The sequence below is a fragment of the Ammodytes marinus genome, assembly GCF_949987685.1.
Source record: "Ammodytes marinus genome assembly, chromosome: 13".
Classification (NCBI taxonomy): domain Eukaryota; kingdom Metazoa; phylum Chordata; class Actinopteri; order Uranoscopiformes; family Ammodytidae; genus Ammodytes; species Ammodytes marinus.
In genome coordinates, this window is record NC_137217.1 from 6785475 (window position 1) to 6807741 (window position 22267).

Consider the following 22267-nt stretch of genomic DNA (forward strand, 5'->3'; position numbering starts at 1 on the left):
GGTATGGTAAAGAGATCAAAACTGGAGGGGCTTTATAGGGAACATCTTTAACATTTGCTCTGCTCTCAGTGTGCTTGATTAAATGTAACATTTTGAGATCCCAGAGTTCTGAGAAAAGCATAAATCATTGTCTCGCAGCTGCTGGCGTGCCTGGGGAAAACACATGCTATCCCTCACTCTCTCTCTCTCTCTCTCTCTCTCTCTCTCTCTCTCTCTCTCTTGTCTTCTCTATGATCATGAAGCCCACCCGACCCGTTGGTCCCTCCTCCTCTGTTTGGGGGGGGGGGGGGGGGGGAGACACCTGCAGGCTGCTGCTCGCCCTGAGGTTCAGCATAAACCCCGGCTCCTCACACGCCCTCTGGCCCTCTACTCCCTCACAGTGGCCCCGTCCAAGGCCCCCTTAGTCTTTCCCATCCATCAGCAGTGACAGGCCCAAGATTTAAGCCAAGGAGGATAGTCAGCCAGCCCAGCCAGCCAGCCACTGTCCAGGGATCAAAATGATCAAGCTGTCTCTTGAGTAGCACTGATAGTTTACACTTGGTGTAGCACTGAAGGTCATTCTGAATGGCATGGCCAAGGATTTTTTCTGGCCCCAGTGATCCTTAAAGGCAAAGCTCTACTCTGATTAAATTCACAAATAATTTATAGGTTTTAATACCAGTCAAGGAATACAGGCACCAGTCCCAGTGTGTGTGTGCAAGTGAAGGATGACATGTCCCTGGCTCTCAGCTGCGCCCATGTGGAAGACCTAACCTGTGCCCTTCTGATCCAGCTTGCCAACCCCGCCGATTGCTGCCTGCTTTGACTTAAGAATCAACTACCTCACCACCCTGAGCTTCATCAGTCTGACTCCTCCTATAGCTGTCTCTCTTTCTTATGTTATGCTCTATACCTCACTTTGTTTTTTCACGTTTTTTACATTTTATAATGGCATTGATTTCTCACTATTCCTTGCGTCACAAAAGCGCACGCACATGAACATGTTTGGTTCTCATAAAAGGAACAAAAGCGAAAATAGGGGACTATGCTCAGCTATAGTTCCACTGCCAAAAAATCTTATCGTTGTTGGGTCCATCTGGAACGACTGCTTAATTAGCAGAAATCATCTGGGACCGTCACATTGTAACGCAAAGGGTTAATGGCGAGATATGAAATAACTATACGCCTTTGGATCTATAAAAGAGGACATTTCAAAGCGGAGCCGCTTAGTTCTTCTGTGTTAAAACCCACGCCTTTAATTGGATTTAATTTATTAGAATGTTCCAACCTCAACTCAGTTAAATGAAAAACACATTAGTCTGGATCTGCAGGAGTTCTACGAGTGTATGACGACGACTCCCACCAACCACCATCCCTAGCCACCCAACCCAATCTCTTCATTTTCTAAGTCAATTGGAATTTAATTTTAATTCACTGGTAAACAATTAGACAGAAAACAGATGTCACTGGCAAAGTTTAAAGGAACTTATCTCCTTGGCGAATTAACTTGTATGAAAGAACGGGAGGGATAAAGAGAAGATGGAAAACATGGCAAAGTTGTCATTGGACTATGCTTTTTACTGTTCAAAATATGGCTACATTAGAACAGTGAAAAATAACATGTCCCACTGCGCATTAAGATTTGTTTAAAAAAAAATATTTCAGGCGGATAACTGCGTTATTAAAAGAAACCGAGATAAAAGTGTTCCAGTCTTGTGACTTGTGTGACTGGCCACTGTCTGTTGGACCAATTATATTGTATCAGAAGTGACCTCAGAGATATGGGACTTTTCTAAGTTCCAAAAAAGGGAAAATGTTAAGACATGGAGGAAATGGCTTCTGGGATGAATTAAAGGATCCATAAGGAAAGTGCTGGCAATTTCCAGAGCCTGTCACATCCTCTAAGAAATGAGACAACACAGAGATCACACATATATAACCAATGCGGAAACACTGAAGGCAATGCTACTCTAAACATATAACCAACTGCACTCAATCACATACATTAAAACATTAAAATGGCGTGAAAGCACCATGGCATGTGCGTATATACTTAGTATATACACTCTTGGTGACTTCACACTGGTAGCTTGATATTAATTATCAATAAGCTCCCCCTTCTCCCTTAAATAAACATTATGCTTTCAGCGTCGGGCAGACAGATCCCACAGCACTGCTGTGCTTTGTGTCGCATCCCATACAAAAACCAGAAGCGACAAATCAAATGTAAAATAGAATATAAAAGTTGATTGTGGCTCATTATATCTTAATGCATTCAGTATGTCTATGGTGTAAGGAGTTAACTTTTTCTTTTATTCCTCCTACCCAAGTCCTACGCTCCATGTATAATGATCACGCTTCAAGAATTTGCTAAATGGAATCAACAGAGCCACATGGGACAAATAAAATGTGTTTGATGCCAAGGCCAAGTGCTCCAACAATTCAGAAATGTCATGATCACAAAATGTTTGAGCGTCTGAGCCGGTCCTCTGGGAGCGAAGGGTGCAGCCCATTTAGAGTGGTGCTACTCCACCTTTCATCTCTGGCCGAATGAGGCGTTGCATCCATCATTCCATTAACGCGGCCCTAACAGGCTCCCAGTCACCCCTTTCTAGGTGACAGCGGGGACATGGGACATGTGGACTGACTAAAAAGCTTTGATGTAAGCCTGAACCCCGTACAAAACACAGACCTACAAGTAGACACCTAAAAATGCCTTTGCACACAAACACACACACACACACACACACACACACACACACACACACACACACACACACACACACACACACACACACACACACACACACACACACACACACACACACACACACACACACACACACACACACACACACACACACACACACACACACACACACGCGCGCGCGAACACACACACACAAACAGCAAGCTTCTTCTGTCAACAGCATGTTTGACAAAACACACACACACAGAAATATTCCAGTCTGGTGAAACTTTTACTGTCAAGCCACGCTGCTATTTCTAGATTTGAATTTATTGACAGGTATACTGCAGATCAAAGGAAAATGTCTGGCAGAAACACTGTCTGTCAGCTGTGCTGTGGTGCTTAGTGTAACAAATAAAGGTGAAAATAAAAATGTGTTAATATTCAAATTGCTTTCATTTATTAAGGTATGTTCCTTTGTACGCATTGAGAATGGAAAGCAGGAAGGGCAAAAAGTGTGAGTATTGTAGATGTGAGAAGAAAGAAAGAAAGAAAAAGACAGAAAAAAGAAACAAAGAACATTAAACAGCAGAAGGGAAAAGGGGGGGGGAGAGAATTGAGGCAGTGATGAGAAGGAGTGCAGGCCTCCAGCGCTCCACATCTGCTGGAGATATATCCAGTGCTTCTGGGAGTCAGAGTCAGCCCCCCACCACCCTTTCACCTTCATCTTCTTTTTCTCTTTCCCTCGTTCCTGCTTAGTTTTGCTCTTCTGGTTTGTGTTCAGATCAGGTTTTAATATTCAAAAATATGTACTGTCTTTATGAGCTATTGCTTTGGTGAAATAATACGCTCTCTAAATCAAAGTAATAGTCTGTGGCTGTGCACTAAATAGAACTTACCACAGTTCCTAAAAATATCTGTCTACGTCCGTGAGGCTTGTCAGAAATACAACGTTGCTTTTAAGAATCGACTCTTGTGTCCTTGCAAACGTTTGGGAAATTTATTCAATGACTGTCTTCACATTTATCAAACCTGGAGTTGCCTATGAAATGTAAACTTATTCCCTGCCTTGCATTTGTTTTATTTATAGCAGTGCCTTGGCGCTCTGTTCACCAGCACTGGGACAGTGATTGACTAAGCGACATTCACACTGCACTGGAATGGGATTCCTGGTTAGGTATGACCTCCAAAATCCAGCGTCTCTAAACCGTACTTATCTTCTTACTTCACTACACCCCTAAGCTACAGCTGTATCTTCTCCTCACAATGTGAAACCACCTGAGGCCAGCTCTATCTCCATCTCAGCGCTGACATGTTTAAGGCCCAGAGGCCCCATATCATTCAGGGGCCCTGTTTTGGGGGTTTACGTAAGTCAAGGCCACAAGATGAATCTCTGCAGCCGCTGTATTAAAAGTGATGTACAGTTGTGACTGAAGACAACTCTGAAAACAAATACTGGAGGTTTATTGTTTTACACTGTCACCCCAGGCTTCTCCCGTATCGGCTGTTGGGCCAGAGGGGGGTTGCGGGATAACGGCCCAGAGTTGTACTTTGAGAGACTCACCTTTTGTGGTGCTTTTATAGACTTGGGGAGCAATTGAAGGCCATTACACAGAAGAGACTGTCAAGTGCATCTACTTCCAACGGTTTCAATCTTCCCTGAGAGCTGAGTGGAGCTGCACGATAGGAGAACTAGTTGCAATTGCAGGTGGGGTTTCACAGTGGAAAGCACTACAGGAGCCATTTCTGCTAAGACGCCATGCTGTATATAGATGAGGACATATCTGGCTACTGCTGTAGTAGATACATGAGATACACAAGAGGTGTAGTCATTAAATATCAAACTTACTAAATCAAACACTGCAGTATTTTGAGCTTTTGGGATCTGGATTTCTCCAGCCTACACTTTTTCTTTTGGAAGGGCTACTGAAATTTCCCACCCCCTTCACTCTGAACACACACGCATGCTTCCAAACTCTCGCACTAACACCAGAAATATAATCTGTGGTCTAAGGACGCAATCAAAAACTGCAACCTGACATCAAGGCTGCCTTCAACAGCAATCCTTGAGCGGTTAGCTGTTGTTAGCCAGCTCAGGCCCTGCGCTGACAGAGACTAACTGCTGTTTAGAGAACTCATGCTGCTTGTAAAGAGACGAACAGTTGCCAACCCCTGCCTCAAGGATACTGGAGTGGAAAACACTTATCGGCTTTACTAAACAAATAACTGAAAGGGGGAATTGCGTGACATTATGGCAGGGAGGAAAATATGACGACCCAAACAAACCTAGACTCTTAGCATTAGATCACCAATAATTGAGATGGAATATGGACTACCAGCGCCTGTCACGAGTCCAGACACCACGGCCACGACCGGAAAATGAGCTAAAAAACTGATACATCAACACAGCGTGGGGTTTTGTCATTTCAAAATTAGACAAGTCGAGTTGGAGCCACAGAGGATTGTAATTCGATCGATGCAATAGAAAAGGAGAGGAGAGGAAAAACACTTTTTAACATCTTCTACCTGAGTTCCTGCAATCGCCTCCTTGCTGAGGGACTTGAACAGAAAACGCCAGCAGGTCCGGGGCCAGCAAAGATTCAGGCTTGCGGATCTCATTAAGCCAGCGGCTCGTATGGAGTTCTTTGGTGTCCGACGGACCCTGAATCAGAGGAACCAGCTTCTCCTTCACCCCCTCTGCAGAGCCTAAAAGACAAGAGTCAAAAGCTAATTAATACATAACAAATTCACAAGTTACTAAAATCATTACAAAATATTTATTATTTAAACGTGTGGCCAAAAAGGCCATGTGCGCCTAAAGGCTTTTAATAATAAAGTGAATATGTTAGAATAAATTACAGTTTTTATTAGCAATTTAAGCATTCCGTCAATCAGCAGGTCTTCAAAGCAACATGACACATCAAAAAGACACCTTATAAACCATGGACATGTACAGTAAACTGGGTGTTGGCCCAAAAAACACTACTCTCCTTTGTAGCCGTGTTTGCAGTGGAGATTTATTAACCTCAAACTCCTGATATTTAATGCATCCCCTATAGATGTTAATTTTTAAAATAAGAAAATTAATTGCACATGCTTTTTTCCCTTTGTATTTCCATATTGACAGCTGCAATACATCTTATAATCTGCCTTACATCATGTGTTCAGTTTGACCTTGTGAACTCTCTTGCTATGACACCAGCTCCAATAACATCCTTGCCATCAAAGACATGGCCGGAGCCCAATGACAGCGCCCCAGGAGAAAACAGCAACTGAATCACATAGCTGGAAAGAAATCAAGATAAAGATAGGGCGGGAGGAAGCCAGGGAGAGAGACACAGAGATAGAGAGAGAGAGAAGTGTGTAAACGTAGAAGTTCACGAAAGTAAAGGAAGAGTCTAGTCGGGACTCACTCGCTCCCTCCTACACAGGCAGTAAACTTTTAACAGGGCACAGCTGCACACACCTGGGGTCCTGGCGCACACTTTTACGGCTCCCACGGTTCCCGAGGCGCATTTCACCGTCGCACGGCTGCAGAACTTCAGCTCCAGGTTTTGGACCGAGCCCTCGAGAGTCGGTGACGGACCCGGAGACTTCACACCTAATAAAAGGGAAACAAAGTGAAAATGAAGTGCAGGTCCGGCAGGTTTAAACACTGCTGCCGTGGCTTGGTTAAACACTTGATTGGCCTTTAATTGTTCTTGACCCCCTTGCTTCCCCTCTCTCTGCCTCTCCAAAAGTCCTGAGAAACCAGGTGCTCTGAAACACAGACATCACCAGTGTGTTGCATTTATCAAACCACTGGTAGGGATACTACTAATGTTGCCCACTGTTTCAAAGGTTAACCTGTTGTTGTGTCTCTATATTGTTGTTGATTTATATATCAAATGAAAACACAAAGGCCATTGTATAGTAAGCAGTAAAAGACTGTTAAAACATAAGTTAACAGTCCCCCGATTCTACAATAAAAATAACACATTTTACTGTGATCTATGATATAATGCCCTTTATGGCAACTGACTTCTTACTTTTTCTATAAATCTATTCCAGTCACCATGTACTTATATGTATGTGCAAGCTGACAAGATCCGAAAAACTGCCAACATTTGATTTGTATTGCTTTATCCCTTTGGATTTAGAAGCTTCCTGAGAAAATATTTAGATGTATAAGGATGGGATTTTGGAAACTCTACAGTAAGATCCCGACACAGTCATATTGGTTTTAAAAAGTGCCCGGGAAGGATATTAAAAGACATACAAGCGCCTTAAATTCAAGTCAAGTGCTTGTTCTAACCGTTTAACAAGGTCACAGTAAATCTACTGAGTTGAGTGACTTGAAGATTTTAGGTTAAAAAATAGGATTTGTTTTAGGAATATGAGTATAACAGTCCAATATAAAGGACATATCTTTCCAAAACAATATCCAATATACAGTCACACCGGTATCCAGCTTAATGTCAGCATGCAGCTCACCTAACACCAGCATTACATCACAGGAGCCTCAAGTGCTCTTCACTCTATGCTTATTTCTCTTAGTGGCAGCCTAGTGTGGAAGAACCCCTCCATCTGCCATCTTTCCAAAATGAAAGCGTTTGCGCTGTGGTAAGGAGCAGGGGGGATTACATACTCGCCATTATGATATGTCAATGTTATTTCTATGGTGAGAGGCAATTTCAAACACATAACAGGAGGAAGGAGGGGGAAATAGCTGGATGGCTAAAAGATATTGTAGTATAGGGAGTTTCTGCGCCAAACCGCCTGTTGAGAGAGGAGAGGAAGATACATCCATCACATGCTTCATTCTTCCAGTGAGCTGGAACTGTTCGAGGGAATCACATCAAATTCTTACATCACCTGTTCCAATAAGGCTTTACTTCTCAGGATAATCCCCTCTTAAGAGAGATAGCGCTTCATTTCCTACAAGTGTCCACGACACTTTTTATGACTAAGTTCACAACTAAGTAGGCCTTTCTGCTGTCAAATGCTTAACGCTAAGATCATTGAGTGGGAAAGGCAGAATAGACCACAAAGAGAAGCTCAAAAGACAACATGTTCAATATGAACACAAATAAATAAAAACTAGTGACGAACAAAAGAAGCAGATGGATTGGATATCATGGATTTATTGCCTACCAGTGAGTGAAAAGGTTTGGTATTAATAAGCCACAGATGAGCGCTGCTACCAGAGAGGCTATGAAAGCAAAACAGGTCATTATTTGGCAACGGTTCCTGAAGCTACCAGAAAAAGCTGGTCTTGACATCTAAAGGCTTTCTTTCATCACATGCACTTCATCTCTGACTTTTTCCTTACATTTGTTATTATATAAACCCCTCTACCTGTTTTTTTCCCCCAGAACTGTTCCTACTATGCGCCTTTTTTCTTAATGTATCTGTCTGTTTGCTGGAATTGCTGCTCTTTGAATTTCTACGTGGGTTGTTATACACCAAAATAAGTGCATAGTATTTTTGTTTGCATTTGTTAATGTCAATGAACTAATAGTTCAAAGGTAGTTGTAATGTTAACCATCAGGCAGTGTGGGTATACAGGCAGTGTTCAAGTAGACACATTCACACAACATATTTAACCAAGCGAATTACTAGCAATTTCTAAAATCCCTAACCACTGACTTCCCTCCTCTCACTCCCCCAGACAAATTACCCAGCAACCTCTTCACCTGCCGTCTGAGAGGCCCTCTATCCGCCCAGATGGAAGATGGGAACGTTAATAACTCTCCCTATGTCTCCTCGCCTGCTACTTAATACATCTGCAGGTCAAAACAAAGCAGCGCTGCGTGTCTCTCTGTGGCTTTGGTTACCTGCTTTTTTACGACTTTTGTATATGAAGTATGGAACTGTTATGTTTGAAGTACAATTAACAGAGTGATACAGTGTGTTGCATACGTAAAATCAATGTAGTTACTTACCAGTAAGTGTACATTGTACAGTAAGTTCTGGTAATGCCCTATGCATTGTCTTCTGTCTTCAGCTAGTTTTCAGAATTAAGATCACACATTTGTATTTTTGTTTTAATCTCCTTCCCTCAATTGCATTGTAAAGTGTGTGGGTTTGTTTCAGACAAGTTTAATCATCATCTTATCTGTTTACAAAATAAAACTATTATTTCTTTACTAGAAATCAGGGAACACAGTTGAGTTACCATACTGCCCATATTTAGAGGCACGTACATGCAAGCAATACGTGCACACAGAGGCATTTGTCTTATTGGGTTATTTGATGTGATCCAATACTAGAGGGAAGACAATGACATAGGCACTGCATTAGGGTACTTTAGTGGCCGCCTCCTGGAAACAAAAACGCTAGCGCATACATTTGCTATGAAAGGATTTCACCAGACATTTGGCTATATTATTGAGTGTGACTCAATGAAGATCAGACCATTGTAGAGAATGGATATCCAGATCCAGTCACCATTTGGCATTACTCAAAACTGTACTGAAGGGAAAGTGGTAAAGAAAGTGATCCACACAGACTGAGTGCTCCCTTGAGTCCTTCTTTCTTTCGGGAAAAGATAGAGATGTTAAAAGAGTAAGCCAATCTGGGACATGACAGAGGCCATACCCTTTTCCTCTATTTGCTCTTTGATAAATGGCACCAGGAGTATCACTATAACATATCCCCCTTTGCCCACGTAGATGTCCTAAAGGGCACAGTGCACCTGCTGTTGGCTGTTGCGTGGGGGGGCTCTGGACAATGTTTTGTCCAGCTGTTAGACTATAAAAAAAGTGGGCTACACAGGAAGAGGAAAGGCACAAGGGTTGGTAAGTTTATCGACTCACCAATGGTATTCAGTTTTAGTTTATGTATGTAAGATGCATTAGTGTGTGTGTGTGTGTGTGTGTGTGTATGGCAGCCAGACATATGTGTTTGTGTGGGACTGAGTGACTGAGTGAGTGAACGTGTGTGGTGCTGTTACTCTTCAAGCGAGGGCAGGTGCAAGAAGTACATAAACACACAGCTAGGGGCCAGAGGCTACGGCACTCCATCAAACACACAGTGAGGACACCCATGGGCAGCTGGATTTGTCATCCAGAGTGTGTGGAAAATACGAAGGGAAGGAGAGAGTTAAGAAATACTGAAGTAAGAAAGAACAAATAAAAAAAGAAAGCACACACTGATGGGGCAGTATGGGATGTGTAGGCTGCTTCTTTTTTGCTTTCTGCATGCCTCAAAAGTTGGCGTGCACAGGTCTCAGTATGTCAGTGCGTGCATGTATGTGTGCAGGACATCTGCAGACTTGAAAGCCATGTTTTACACATTCCAACATGTACTGCTCTCAGTGCTTTGAGGAATGGTATGGGAAAGTTGTCTGACTATAATGCTAGGCCAGGCGAATATACAATAGTGTTTGTGTTAGCCTACATCTAGAAAATGTTCCCAAGTAATTTTAATTTCTAATGATATGGAGAGGTTTTTCTTTGGGAATAAGCCGGGATATTCAGGTGGGAATACTAAGATGTGAAATAGAAAGAAGGTCCTCATCTCTGCATGAAAAACTTCCACAGTAGCCATTAAGAGTTTGTGCAGAATCTTTAACTGTCTCTTTCTACCTTTAGAGGTCTAATAAGACACTATCTTGGTTAGTGCATAAAAATGAACACAGTAAAAGTATTGAGAGAATAGCTGTTCTTCTTCTTTGTCTTCAGAAAATGGTCCCTGACATGTATTAAATGATTAGGGACTACTTTATGTGTGATGAAGATCAGCCGACAAAAAGTGGAGGAACACTATGGCCAAACCCTAATGGGTAGGTAGGACGACAAAGTCAGACATAGAAGGGTAAGAGAACCTAATGTACTAAAAGCTCTAAAGTCTGGCAATAGGCCCAAAGCAGCGAGGGGGCTGACAGAAAAAGAGGCAGACATAGACAAGTTGGGTAGACCAAAAGCAGCCAGCTGAGCCATTAAGTGCTGATGCAGAAACAATAACTGTCTCTCCTAAGTCAGGAGGGGCTGAAGTAGAAGCAGTAAGTAGGAGCAGGAGGTCTGCTGGCACTTTGCCCAGTACTGACACACAGCAAAAATACAGACACATGCAGAGAGAGTGGGACAGGAAAACAGACAAGGTGAACCAGTAGTGGTTTGTCCAGCAGTTAAAACTGAGAAGTGGGCACAAGAACAGAAGTCTATATGGGAGACTCATCAACCTTACAAAAAAACATTATAGAAAATGCTTTCTATGACAGTGTTGTATGGCTGGGTATCAATGTCTCATGTTTTTTGGCACCGACCGGATTGCCTCGATACCATCGAGTATCAAAAAACTTCTTGTCGATAAAGTTAAATACCTAAAGGGTAAATCTCATCAACGTCACTGAGCCAATAAGCATGCAGCATGCTTGATGTGCCAAGATCTAAAAAAAAATGCTGGTGATTGGCTGTGTGGAGGCATCCAGGAAAAATACAGTCATATGAAAAAGTTTGGGACCCCCTTCTAATTTTGGGGATTTTTGTTAATCATTAGCTGAGATTTCAAAGAAGCAAATTCCTTTACATATATGACATACCTTAGGTAAACAGAAGCAATTCAGCGGTGTCATTTTGTTTATTGGAATAATAGAAAATATGCAGTAAGCATCATAACAAAATTTGACTGGTGCATAAATTTGGGCACCCCAAAAGAAAAATGTCATCAGTACTTAGTTGAGCCTCCTTTTGCAAAAATAATAGCCTCTAGACGCCTCTGGTAGTCTGTGATGAGTGTCTGGATCCTGGATGTAGGTATTTTTAACATTCTTACATACTAAAGCGATCCAGTTCAGTTAAATGTGATGGCTGCCGAGCATGGAAAGCCTGCTTCAAATCATCCCATAGATTGTCGATGATATTCAAGTCATTGGACTGCGACGGCCATATCAGAACATTGTACTTTTCCCTCTGCAGGAATTTGAACTGTGTTAAGGGTCATTGTCTTGTTGGAATATCCAACCCCTGCGCAACTTCAACTTTGTGACTGATGCTTGAACATTATCCTGAATAATCTGTTGAAACTGGGTTGAATTCATCCGACTATCCACTTTAACCAGGGCCCCAGTCCCTAAGGTGGCCACAGCATGATTGAACCTCCACCAAATTTGAAAGTAGGTAGCAGGTGTTTTACTTGGAATGCAGTTTTCTCCTTTCGCCACGTAAAGCACTTTTTATAAAGACCAAATAACTTATTTTTTGTCTCATCAGTCCAAAGCATTTTCTTCCAATATGAATCTGGCTTGTCTAAATGAGCTTAGCATACTCCAAGCAACTGTATCTGTGGCGTGGGCGCAGAAAGGGCTTCCTTCTCATCACCCGGCCATACAGATGTTTTGGTGCAAATTGCACTGAATTGTTGAACCATGTACAGATAAACCATCTGCAGCCAGATGTTCTTGCAGGTCTTTGGAGGTGATCTGTGGGTTGTGTGCAACCATTCTCACATTCCGCCGCATATGCCGCTCTTGTACTTTTCTTGGTCTGCTAGACCTGGGTTTAACTGCAACTGTGCCTGTGTCCTTCCATTCCCTGACAACATTCCTTTACAGTAGAAATTGACAATTGAAACCTTTGGGAAAGCTTCTTGTAGCCTTCCCTAAACCATGACAATGAATCTTTGTTTTTAAGATATTTTGGGAGCTGTTTTGATGATCCCATTCTGTCTCACTTCTGCAGAGAGTCAAAGAGAAGTGCACCTTGCATTTAGGCACCTAAAATACCTTTTCTCATGATTAAACAGACCTTTATATGAGGTTCCAGGCTTAACAATATAATCCGACCAATTTTGTGTTTAAAGTCCTCAGTTTTACATGCTGTTACATGCATTAAAATCAGCAAAACCACAAGGGTTCCCATATTTTTGCACAGCCAGTTTTTCACATTTTATTTAATTTCATAAAACTAAATACTGCTTTTCAAAAAATCTTTGTTTGGAAAACATCCCAGTACTTAGCTGTTCCTGGTAAATGAAAGACATACCACTTTTATCTTTTTTGTGTGAAAGCAGAGTCAATTATAATGCTGGCTGAGAGGGGTTCCCAAACTTTTTCATATGACTGTACATTAGGTTACACAGCACGCATCAGTGAGCCTTACACACTGACTTGCACCTTTTCCTTTTCCTTTTGCACTGAAAACTGTTAACAAGGATTAATTGTTTTGTTTAAATTGTGTTGCTTTTGGCTCTTATATTTTGTACAAGCTGCAGTGGCTCAATAGATCGGGCATGTGTGGTAACCTGAAGGCAGTTAGTTCAATCTCAGTATATTTGTTAAAATGCCAAGGAGTGGAACAAATAAAAATTAATTTTTTCAACAATAAGGTGGAATGTCATCTTGTTAAAACAGATTTAATAAAATTGCTAGCAAAAAAAGGATCATTCAGGAACCGGTAATCGACGTTAAGGTATCGTTGCCCGATAACCAGCCCTACATTGGAGACTTTCAAAATATCATACAGGTTATTTTATTGAAAATATGTCAGTTTAAATTATTTCAGCAACTGACAGTACGTTACTGGTCAGGGTTTAGGTTATTGTAGTATAATATGTAGGTGTAGTGTCTACACCTACATATTCTGAGGCAAAGTATTTTACTAAAGAACATTCACAATGTTGTTGGTTGGAAAGGCAGAAAGTTGAGTAAGAGGCAAGCAAACAAGTGTCTACACACAGAGGGCAGACGTGAAGAGTGGTGGGGTTATGCAAGTGGTACTCGCTGCCTATAAGGGTCGCGGTATAGAGACAGTGATGGGCTGTAAGTACTGGTGGTAGCGGAGGCTGGGGGTCTAATTTCCATGATTACCATCCCCTCCAGGTGCTGCCTGCCTTTCCGTCTGCCCCGCTAAAGCAGTGACACATGTTCTCCGCACATTGAAAACCTCGGTTCTCTCTGCCACCGAATTACCACAATTAAGGAGCCTTCATGCGGAAGCAATTTGGGCAACACTAATGGGCCTAGGCAGTGGGGTTTTTTGGAAGACGGTGAATGAGGGAGGGGAGAGGGAAAGATCGAACGAGATGTAGAGCAAAAACTGAGCGCAAGAGAGAGTTATAGGGACAAGTGAGGGAGATGAGAGAGAGTGGGAGAAAAAGGGGAGAGACAGATGTGCAAAGAGTGATAGAGAAACATGTGCTGTGACAGAGAGGATTCCCGCATTGCCACTTGTAAGAGGACGATTAGCCGGTGGTGAGATAGGCCATTAAAACACAGTTCTGGATGAGAGGGCCTGCCTCTCAATCTCCCATATCCCCGGCCTAATGCTGCCTTGACAAATTTGGTTAACACAAGAAACAGGGGCATTCTGGCTTTGAAGTAGCAGCCAGGATGGAATGCCAGTGTGGTTCCACCATGAGAGAGATGCTCGAAACTACAGACCGCAGCTAATGACGCTAAACCAGCCACTCCGTCACTGAAATGTAACTCTGGATTACTGCTCTCTCTCTCTCTCTCTCTCTCTCTCTAACTCTCAAAATCCCAGTGACTCTCCAACACCCACTTGCTCCTTTTCTCAGGCTTTCTCCCCCTCATTGTGAAAAGAGAATTAAAAAAAGAAGCCAGGCAGAGAGAGTTCTTCTTTATCAATAATCCACTGAGATCAATATTTATGTCTCAGCTTTGCAGAGGCCCACTGTGTCTGTGTGTGGTGGTAGCCAAGACGTGACTGGGGTTTTCAATGCTGCCGAGGAACTTCAATGGGAGTTAACAGTGGAAATTTATGGCCGTGTGACGTGGAGCTATGTGCTCAGTCGGCACTTGTCACTACCCTTAGATGGGACGGTTGGCTCACAGTAGGGAGCCGGCTCTGTAGACACCACCAGATGACATAAATACAAACAGATTTATCTGGGGCTGTCATTGATTCTGGGCTTAGTAACATTCAAAGCAGTCTGCTGTGGGCGCTTAAAAGCCCATTCTACTCAGAGGGTTTTGTTTCATGTCTCGGTGACGCTCTTTGCTTTGTGATTGTGACCGTTTGAAAAAAACATGTTTGACAATCATTCAGCTACTTAAAACTTATCCAATTAACTCTTGTTCACTTTTTTACGTAACGTATCCCTATGATTTGTATTGTAAAAATGATTATGAACTTTGGGATGTAAGTAAATGCTTATTGCCTCAATCCTTTCATTTAATGCCTTTTCAGGGATCCTTTCCTGGTACTGCAGCAGTTATTTTATTATTTTACTAGTGACTAATATAATGCATAGGCCCCACAATAACATCCAATACAACAATGTATACCTTACTATAACTGTACTCTGCACACCTAGACTAGTCTTCCTATGTCTGCTTAACGCATTATCTGTTGATGACACATTGTAGGGGCCTTCAAGTCTTTAACTCGGTTACTTTTCGTGAACCACGGCAGCAGGGGATTCATATCATATTTCAGCCTACTCTCCACAGAGGAGAGTCTGGAGTCAAGTGTTCCAGCTCTAAATGGCGAAAGCTTAAATCCACAGAAATTCTGCTCTATCCAATGCTTGGCTGGCCAGCTAACTGAACTGTCCTACCCAACTACCAACGACCAACCACTTTTCTTAAAAGCATGACAGATCTTTGAGATCAACTACCAATTTAAGTGCTCTACTGTGCCAACGGTATATTGGATTTAGTGGTAAGTGGAAAAGATGCCTCTGAGAAACCATAAATGATTCGTATCAGGGAGCGAAAATAAAAAGTTGGACGTGAAGCCCAGGGCTTCCAGATCCTGTACTAGGATAAACCATGTCGTTCAACATGCCTGGAATCCCATCTTATTTCCCATGACAGAAAAGTGGGCTGCTCTTCAAACAAACAGAGGAGAGAAAATCCCTGGCGCGCTCTCAGTTGACTTCTGATTTCTTTTAAATATCATCTTTCCCCAGAAGCCAGCGGATGGTGTGAGGAGTAGAGGAATGATGAATGGAGAATAGTGGTGAGAAATGACTGGTCTGATGTCCCCCGATGAGTGTCTGAAGTCGCCAACCACAAGGGGGATGAAGGTGTGTGTGTGTGTGTGTGTGTGTGTGTGTGTGTGTGTGTGTGTGTGTGTGTGTGTGTGTGAGTGAGTGTGTGTGTGTGTGTGTATAAGTTTTTTATTTTATTTGTGTGTGCGTGTGCAAACCGTTGTTTGGTGAAAGTCTCAATTCAAAATTGAGATGTTGTTTGATGGAGGAGCAGACCTCAGGCAGTTAATGTTCCTCTCATCCCATTATACATATAAATATCCATGTAATCTGATGTCCAATTGTGGGACAACCCGACACAGCAAACTTCTGTTTTGCATCGACTCCACTGGCTCCTCTCATTAGCTCCGGAGTGAAGTAAGCGACTGAGAAGGAGCAGAAAGCCTCGGGAAGACAAAAGAAAAGAGGAAGGCCCGAGTCTGGCTTGACTTAAAACATCATCACAATCTGCCAGGAGTGGAGCAAAGGCCGTCTGTAGCTCATTGAAGTTTTCATTGACAAGAGCCGTCTCAAGTTCCATCCAAGATTTATTTATCGCTTCTCTGATGCTGACACAACGTGTTTTTAATGTCAGAAATACGGTTGCGTACGGATGAAAAAGCACTCTCTCTTTCTTTTCCCCCTCCTGCTTTCTTCATGCCCTGATGTCAATCCGTGAAGCAGACAAGTAGACAGGCAGAACTTTTTTTCTCAAACCAATAAGTTGCCTCTTCAAAGAAGTATGGATACTTGAGTGAGGGGGCTAGGCCACGCTGAAACAGACATCTCAGGGTTTTCATTAAGCTTACCATCTCTTTACTGACATTTGTGACAACCACAGACCATGAAAAAAGGCCTCATGTTCTTCCCTTTTATTCTGCTTTCATTGTGAAACAATGAAAAAAGGGACTATCAAAATAATGTCCATGAGCTAAGCGTACGGGCCCGTTATATTACTGGGCTGCACGTTCCTCTGGCTTTAAGGTTTGAGAAAGAAGGCCATGTCAGCCAAGAAGTGCACAGGAAAACAGTGGAAAAGTGAGCGGAAAGCAACCTTCTGCTGTTTTCGGTCCCATGGTCAGGACTTTGTTGATACCAACAGCTGCATTATGGGAGAATGAGTGAGAAACGTTGAGGTAGGGGGGAGAAAAGATGGACGGGTACTTTCTGGGACCAGACAACGTTAAATGCACAGCATATACCGTGGATTATTTTACGGAGGTGTAAGAGTGATATGAAAATGGACACTTTTTCCCCTCCAATAACACAGAGCTATTACCATCATGTATTATGGCGCAGCGTCACAGGGGGATTTGTGTCAGACCCATGGTCCTGAAGGCAGCCAGATCACAGGATGTGAACTGCTGGGCCATGACAGGAGCAGCCTTTTTCATGCAGTGCAAAAATGCGTAAAAACTGTTGTTGACATGGTCTTCTGAGAGACTGCATTTGTTTCCAAGCAATGGGAAGTATCGGTGTGAAGAAAAGTATAAAGAAGTCTTCTCTGACGTAACCTTGAAAAGTCTTGAGTCTTTTTTCTCTCTTTCCTCTATTTCTTTCTTAACCCCCCCCCCCCCCCCCCCACCCCACATTGTGTATGTGTAGGGGGAACTTGTAAAAACACAAGACTTGTTTTAGTAATGATACTGTTATGAGTGAGAGCTTAAGTCCTGGGCTATTATTATCAACATGCTTCTAGTTGTTATGCAGTGAGAGCATAGGCTCACTGTATCCAAACATTCTTGCCGTCATTTACCTTAAATGGGATCGTATGCTGTGAGTTCAGGAGTACATATAGGGTTTTTTTTCTAGAGGATGGAGGTGGGCATGCATCTGTACATGTGCATGTTTCTTCTTTATCCATGCTGGGTGTATGTGGGTATCTAACCTTACACTCAATTGAAGCAAAAGCTGGGCTTAATAAAGAGAGCCAATGGCCAGTTGTGTTTCTGGGCACTGAGGTCCACCCCACACTTTCAATCTCTTTATTTCCCTTTTCTCTGTCACTTTTCCCCTTCAACCTTTTTTTTCCTTCTCTCTTTCATTTTTCCTTCTGCTCATTATATCGTTGACTCTCTCTTCCTCTTCCACTGTTCTTTTCCCCTATATCTGTCACGCTAAAGTTATGTCACAGCTCGTATATCACCCAGCAATCATCTAGAGCACGTCTGGTGACCACCACCAACCAACTTCTACCAGACCCCCCCTCCCTCCTCAAGGGACAGTGCAGACCACCGCAGAGCTCTGTGACCAGGAAACCAGCTGCATTTAGCCAGTCCATCAATGGTGAAATTGTCAAATGTAATGCAGATTTAAATGACCTTGTTCTTTTGTCTTTTAAAATGCAGGACATCAAAACAGGATAACAAGGAATAAAAATTACTCTATGCTCAATGCTCAAATTATTATATTGTGGAAAGACTTCCTTTTGGCACTGGTCCCAAAATGGTAAATTTAGCGTGGACAATGTCCAAAAAAAAAGTTTTTAATATGAAAAAGGGGGCAGTTGAGCCTGTTTCAAATGAAGGGCACAACTATTGATTAGCTGCGGCTTACTACTGTAGTTACTGTAGTCTACAACTCACACAAGAGAAAAAAACACAAACAGATTTTGAAGCATTAGTACTGCTGGCTGTGTTTACAGGCAACATCATCTATCTTTTATAATGAGCTGTCTGATGTTAGTGGGGAGCATCTTGGCCTCTCTGTGTGTAATGTGGAGGGTTTTACTGCCATGTCACGTACGCAAGGAAGCGACCAAGACTTCTGATTTCTGTTTAATCAGCATGACACAGTGTAGAAAGACAAAAAGCACACACACACACACACACACATGCATGCAAGCAGGCAAAGGCGCATGCACACACATGTATACTCATATGTGCACAGTAAACGTTCTTATTCTCAGAACTCGTAGTCGAGTCATAGTAACAGTCGTAATAAAGGCGATATTTACGATACATGGACAAGAGAGCACTGGGTCATATTCCCCCAGACAGAGTTGTACCATCTGCAGGTTTAAGAGATCTCTTTGACTCATCGCAGTGTACTAAGCTATAAATACATCCGTTGCAATTGAAAAAGTCAGGTCCATTGGGGATGTGAGTGCATGAATCAAAATCCAATAAAGCTTTCATCAACTGGGAAAAGATGAAGAGGATAATAAGAGATCATAAAGTACAGATTATGTGTGGCATGGCAATGTACAGACTAAAGATTGTAGGATATGATCAAACCTTTCAAAACAGTCACTGGGGTCGAGATTTATTTACATGTATTTCTTTAAACAGAGGGAGAATTAACTAAAGGGGGCTTACTAACTTGTAGAAATAAATGTTCTTTATGAAACACAGAGCTATGACTTTAGACCTGCCATTCATTAAGCCCTATCCCATTTCTGGGGTAAATATTTAACCTCTCTTTTATGTTTTGTAGATGTTTTGTTGACAGCTACTGTTGTCATTTTTGAACGTAATTATCAAAAGCGCACTGTGAGCACATTCTGTATGTTGGCATGTATTTGGAGGTATAGCATGTGTCCTGAAAGATTCTGATCATGTAATGTCTTGTAGAAAGCAGTACAAACACAATGTAAGTGTGTCCTGATCTTCCAGACATTGAATATCCAAATATTTATTGAGACAATGCACTGAGGAGAAAGTAATGAGAAAAATGTCCCTATGCCAAAGTTAGACAAACCCTCACCATATTTTTATGAACAACATAAAGTGGGCTCACAGACAAATGCATACAGACTTGAGCAGTGTGTGGGAGGTCACTGTGGTCAGTGTGTCGCTGACTCTGAGGTTAGCAGTGGCTAGAAGCAGCGGTAGAGCAGGAATGACTGGCTCCTCTCTACTACTATTACCGCTACTGCTACTACAGTACTACGGCTGCTACTGCAAACCACAAAAGCAGCCTGGAAGTGTAAACAAAGAAATTGTGTAAGTCGGGCTGGCCACGGGCTGTCACAGAAAAAGAGAAGAATAAAAAAAAACTAACTAGATTAGAGGAAGGAAAATGGGATTGGGCACCACAATGATTTCAGCAAAGACAATTGAGATAAGTTTGAAACATGGAAAAGAGGGGGAAAATAAACTTTGGAAGCAGCAAAAGCAAAAAAAAATAAAAAAAGGCCAGAAAGAAAATAGCATGTTTTATAGAAGTGTAAATGGGAGTACTAACAGAGGCAATGCAGCTGAGAGAAACACAGAGCTGTTGTAACCCTCACTGGGCAGCTGACGAGGCTGAGGGTAGGGGGGCATTTATTGTAAGAATGCATGCATTAATTTGTCCACAAACACACACACACAGACACACACATACATACCTCCCCATGGAGCAGCTCTCCGTTTTCACCAGACACATAAAGTATGACATACTGTTTGCTGTAGAGCTGACCAATAAAACATAACACTAGTGTGAGCTTCACTGGTATGCAAAGGGAGACTGCTGGAATAAAGCAGAGAAAACTCTGTCTGAGCAAAGCTTACTACTACAGCCATGCTGGAACTCAACACGGTCCTACAGACAGTAGTGTGACAAACCAAGTCGTCATGCAGCAGGCAGTGACTGACAACGTCTGATTCTCGAGAGAAATCAGATTTTACGGTTTGTTTTCAGATTTCACTCAATCGTCTCCATGTTTGCAGACTAAACACAGGCTATGCTGCATATGTTGCCGACTGGGTTACTGCTGTAGCTGCCACTGAGCAGCACAGTAACTCCAAGTCTTACAAGTCCTAGCGGCTGTGTTCCAGTCAGCTGCAATTATTTGAAGTCTCTCTGCCTGTTGCTTTAATCTGAGTCCACCAATTATTTTGAAGAACCTTTAACAGTCTGTCAGTACCTCGAGATTAAAACTGAAGCTTTGTTGAGTTTTCCCCCTTGTTGAAACGTGGAATTTCCTTTGGACCGAGAACGAAATCTCAAACACAAGTGGCTCCCCCGCGAAGGACACTGACCATCTGTGTTATCAGCTATAGACGTCGATATGAAACACCTTCCACTATTGGAAAACCGTGGAACATCAAAAGCATACAGGGGAGGAGAAATTCCTATACGAATGAAAAAAAGCACATGTTCAAAGTGAACAGCTTTTGCTTGCCATGTTCAGTGCTTGACCTCAGAGTGTGCATGTACGTGTGTAAAAGCTCTTTCCTGGCCGTGCCTTGATGACTGTTGGTTGGTGACACAAGGAATAATGCAGCCACTGCTCAGGCGGCAAACACTTCTCCTGCATGTGGGTCAAGACTTAAGCATCGTTTCAAAACAACCTCCCAAAACCTGAGGGTTTTATGAAAAACTGCTCAGAATATCAACGTTTACTGAGGCTTTTATTTCCCAGCCTCTATAGCAGATGGAGAAATGAAATAAGAAACGTTTAAAAACTCTTTGTGTTGTTTAAAAAAACAAAACATCAATTAGATATAAACTTGTAAAAAATAACTAATAATATGGTATACTGTAACTTTAAATCTGTATAACTGTAAACCATTGCATTTTACACAAACATAGAAAAACATTGCCTATTATCGGTCATGTGTCTTAAAAGCGATGACATTAACCAAAAGACGCCAAAACGTCTCAGCGCGTCTAAATGGGTTAAAGAATGTGAATCAACCAGTCACCTGTGAGCTTTTCATCTGGAGTTATGATAGCAAGGTCTTTGTGAAGTACACGCTGGGTTTGCTTTAGTTAATGAAAGAACTAGAGCGAAGCAAAGTAGCCAGTAGAGAACAGCCAGTAAGGTCCCTTCATGACATAATAGCATGGACATAACCACAGTACCCACAGCAACCAAAACAATTTAGCAAGGTTGCACTGGGTGTGAAGGAATATGCAATACAGTAAACACAGTCCACGGTAGTTCACAACAATCTGCTAACTTCACTGCTACTTGTTGCATCTCCATTTTCCATTGAATCCTCCACACTTAAACTGTCACACCAAAGATTGAGCGGGACTGGGACTAACGTCTTCCTTACGGCCTATGAGTGTCACCGCAATTTCAAAAGCAGATACAGTACTAGACATCTTTGGTTATATCATAGGAATTATTGCGGAGTTTTTTCCCCCACAAAACATATACTTACACAACACATCACCTATTCCCCTTCACTCTCTTGCCTTCTAAACCCAAACTCTTTTCCCCACTGCTTTTTTTTCTAACCTGCCAGCACATGGACCAGATGTGCAAATGTTTCTCCATGTTGCTATTCAAGCCCTGTTCCAAGAGAAAGGCAAGAGTGAGGGGAGAGGAATATTTGACTTCACTCCACGGGAGACCAGTTTCATAAATTCTGGCGGCTACACCACGGTGAAAAAGGTAGCTTGGCTGGCTTGGCCGAGGGAGAATGTTGACGGCATACCAAACAACATGATCCTAATGAGTTGGAAAATCCCTGGCCCTCCAGAGGACTGTCCAGATGCTACCGTCATGAGAAACGCTACTGTTTTATTGAATTCAGGCTCCCCTCCTTTTCTTTAACAAGGGGGCAAAATATATTATTTGACCATTAAGGCATCCTAGGTCACATGAAGCGTAAAACCATTTCAAAGTTAAATTTGCCCTTGGCTGCAGGTCCAGTGCCCCACATTACTTGTTGATCTTTATGCCAAAGTGTCATAATGAAAGTATGTACTGTATATTTGGAGATCTTAAGTTTTGGATATGTGCTTGTA

The 22267-nt window shown here is 42.3% G+C and overlaps 1 protein-coding gene across 2 annotated transcripts in view; it reads right to left on the reverse strand.

The window, feature by feature from the left end:
• Window positions 1-22267, reverse strand: part of vps13b (vacuolar protein sorting 13 homolog B) — a 379499-nt gene that overhangs the window by 278842 nt on the left and 78390 nt on the right. For both annotated transcript variants that reach the window (XM_080038971.1, XM_080038972.1), the window contains exons 18-19: window positions 6135-6269; window positions 5195-5374 (exon numbers count right to left, since the gene is read on the reverse strand). In XM_080038971.1, the coding sequence (XP_079895097.1) occupies window positions 5195-5374; window positions 6135-6269 (315 nt within the window). The remainder of the gene's footprint in view (window positions 1-5194; window positions 5375-6134; window positions 6270-22267) is intronic.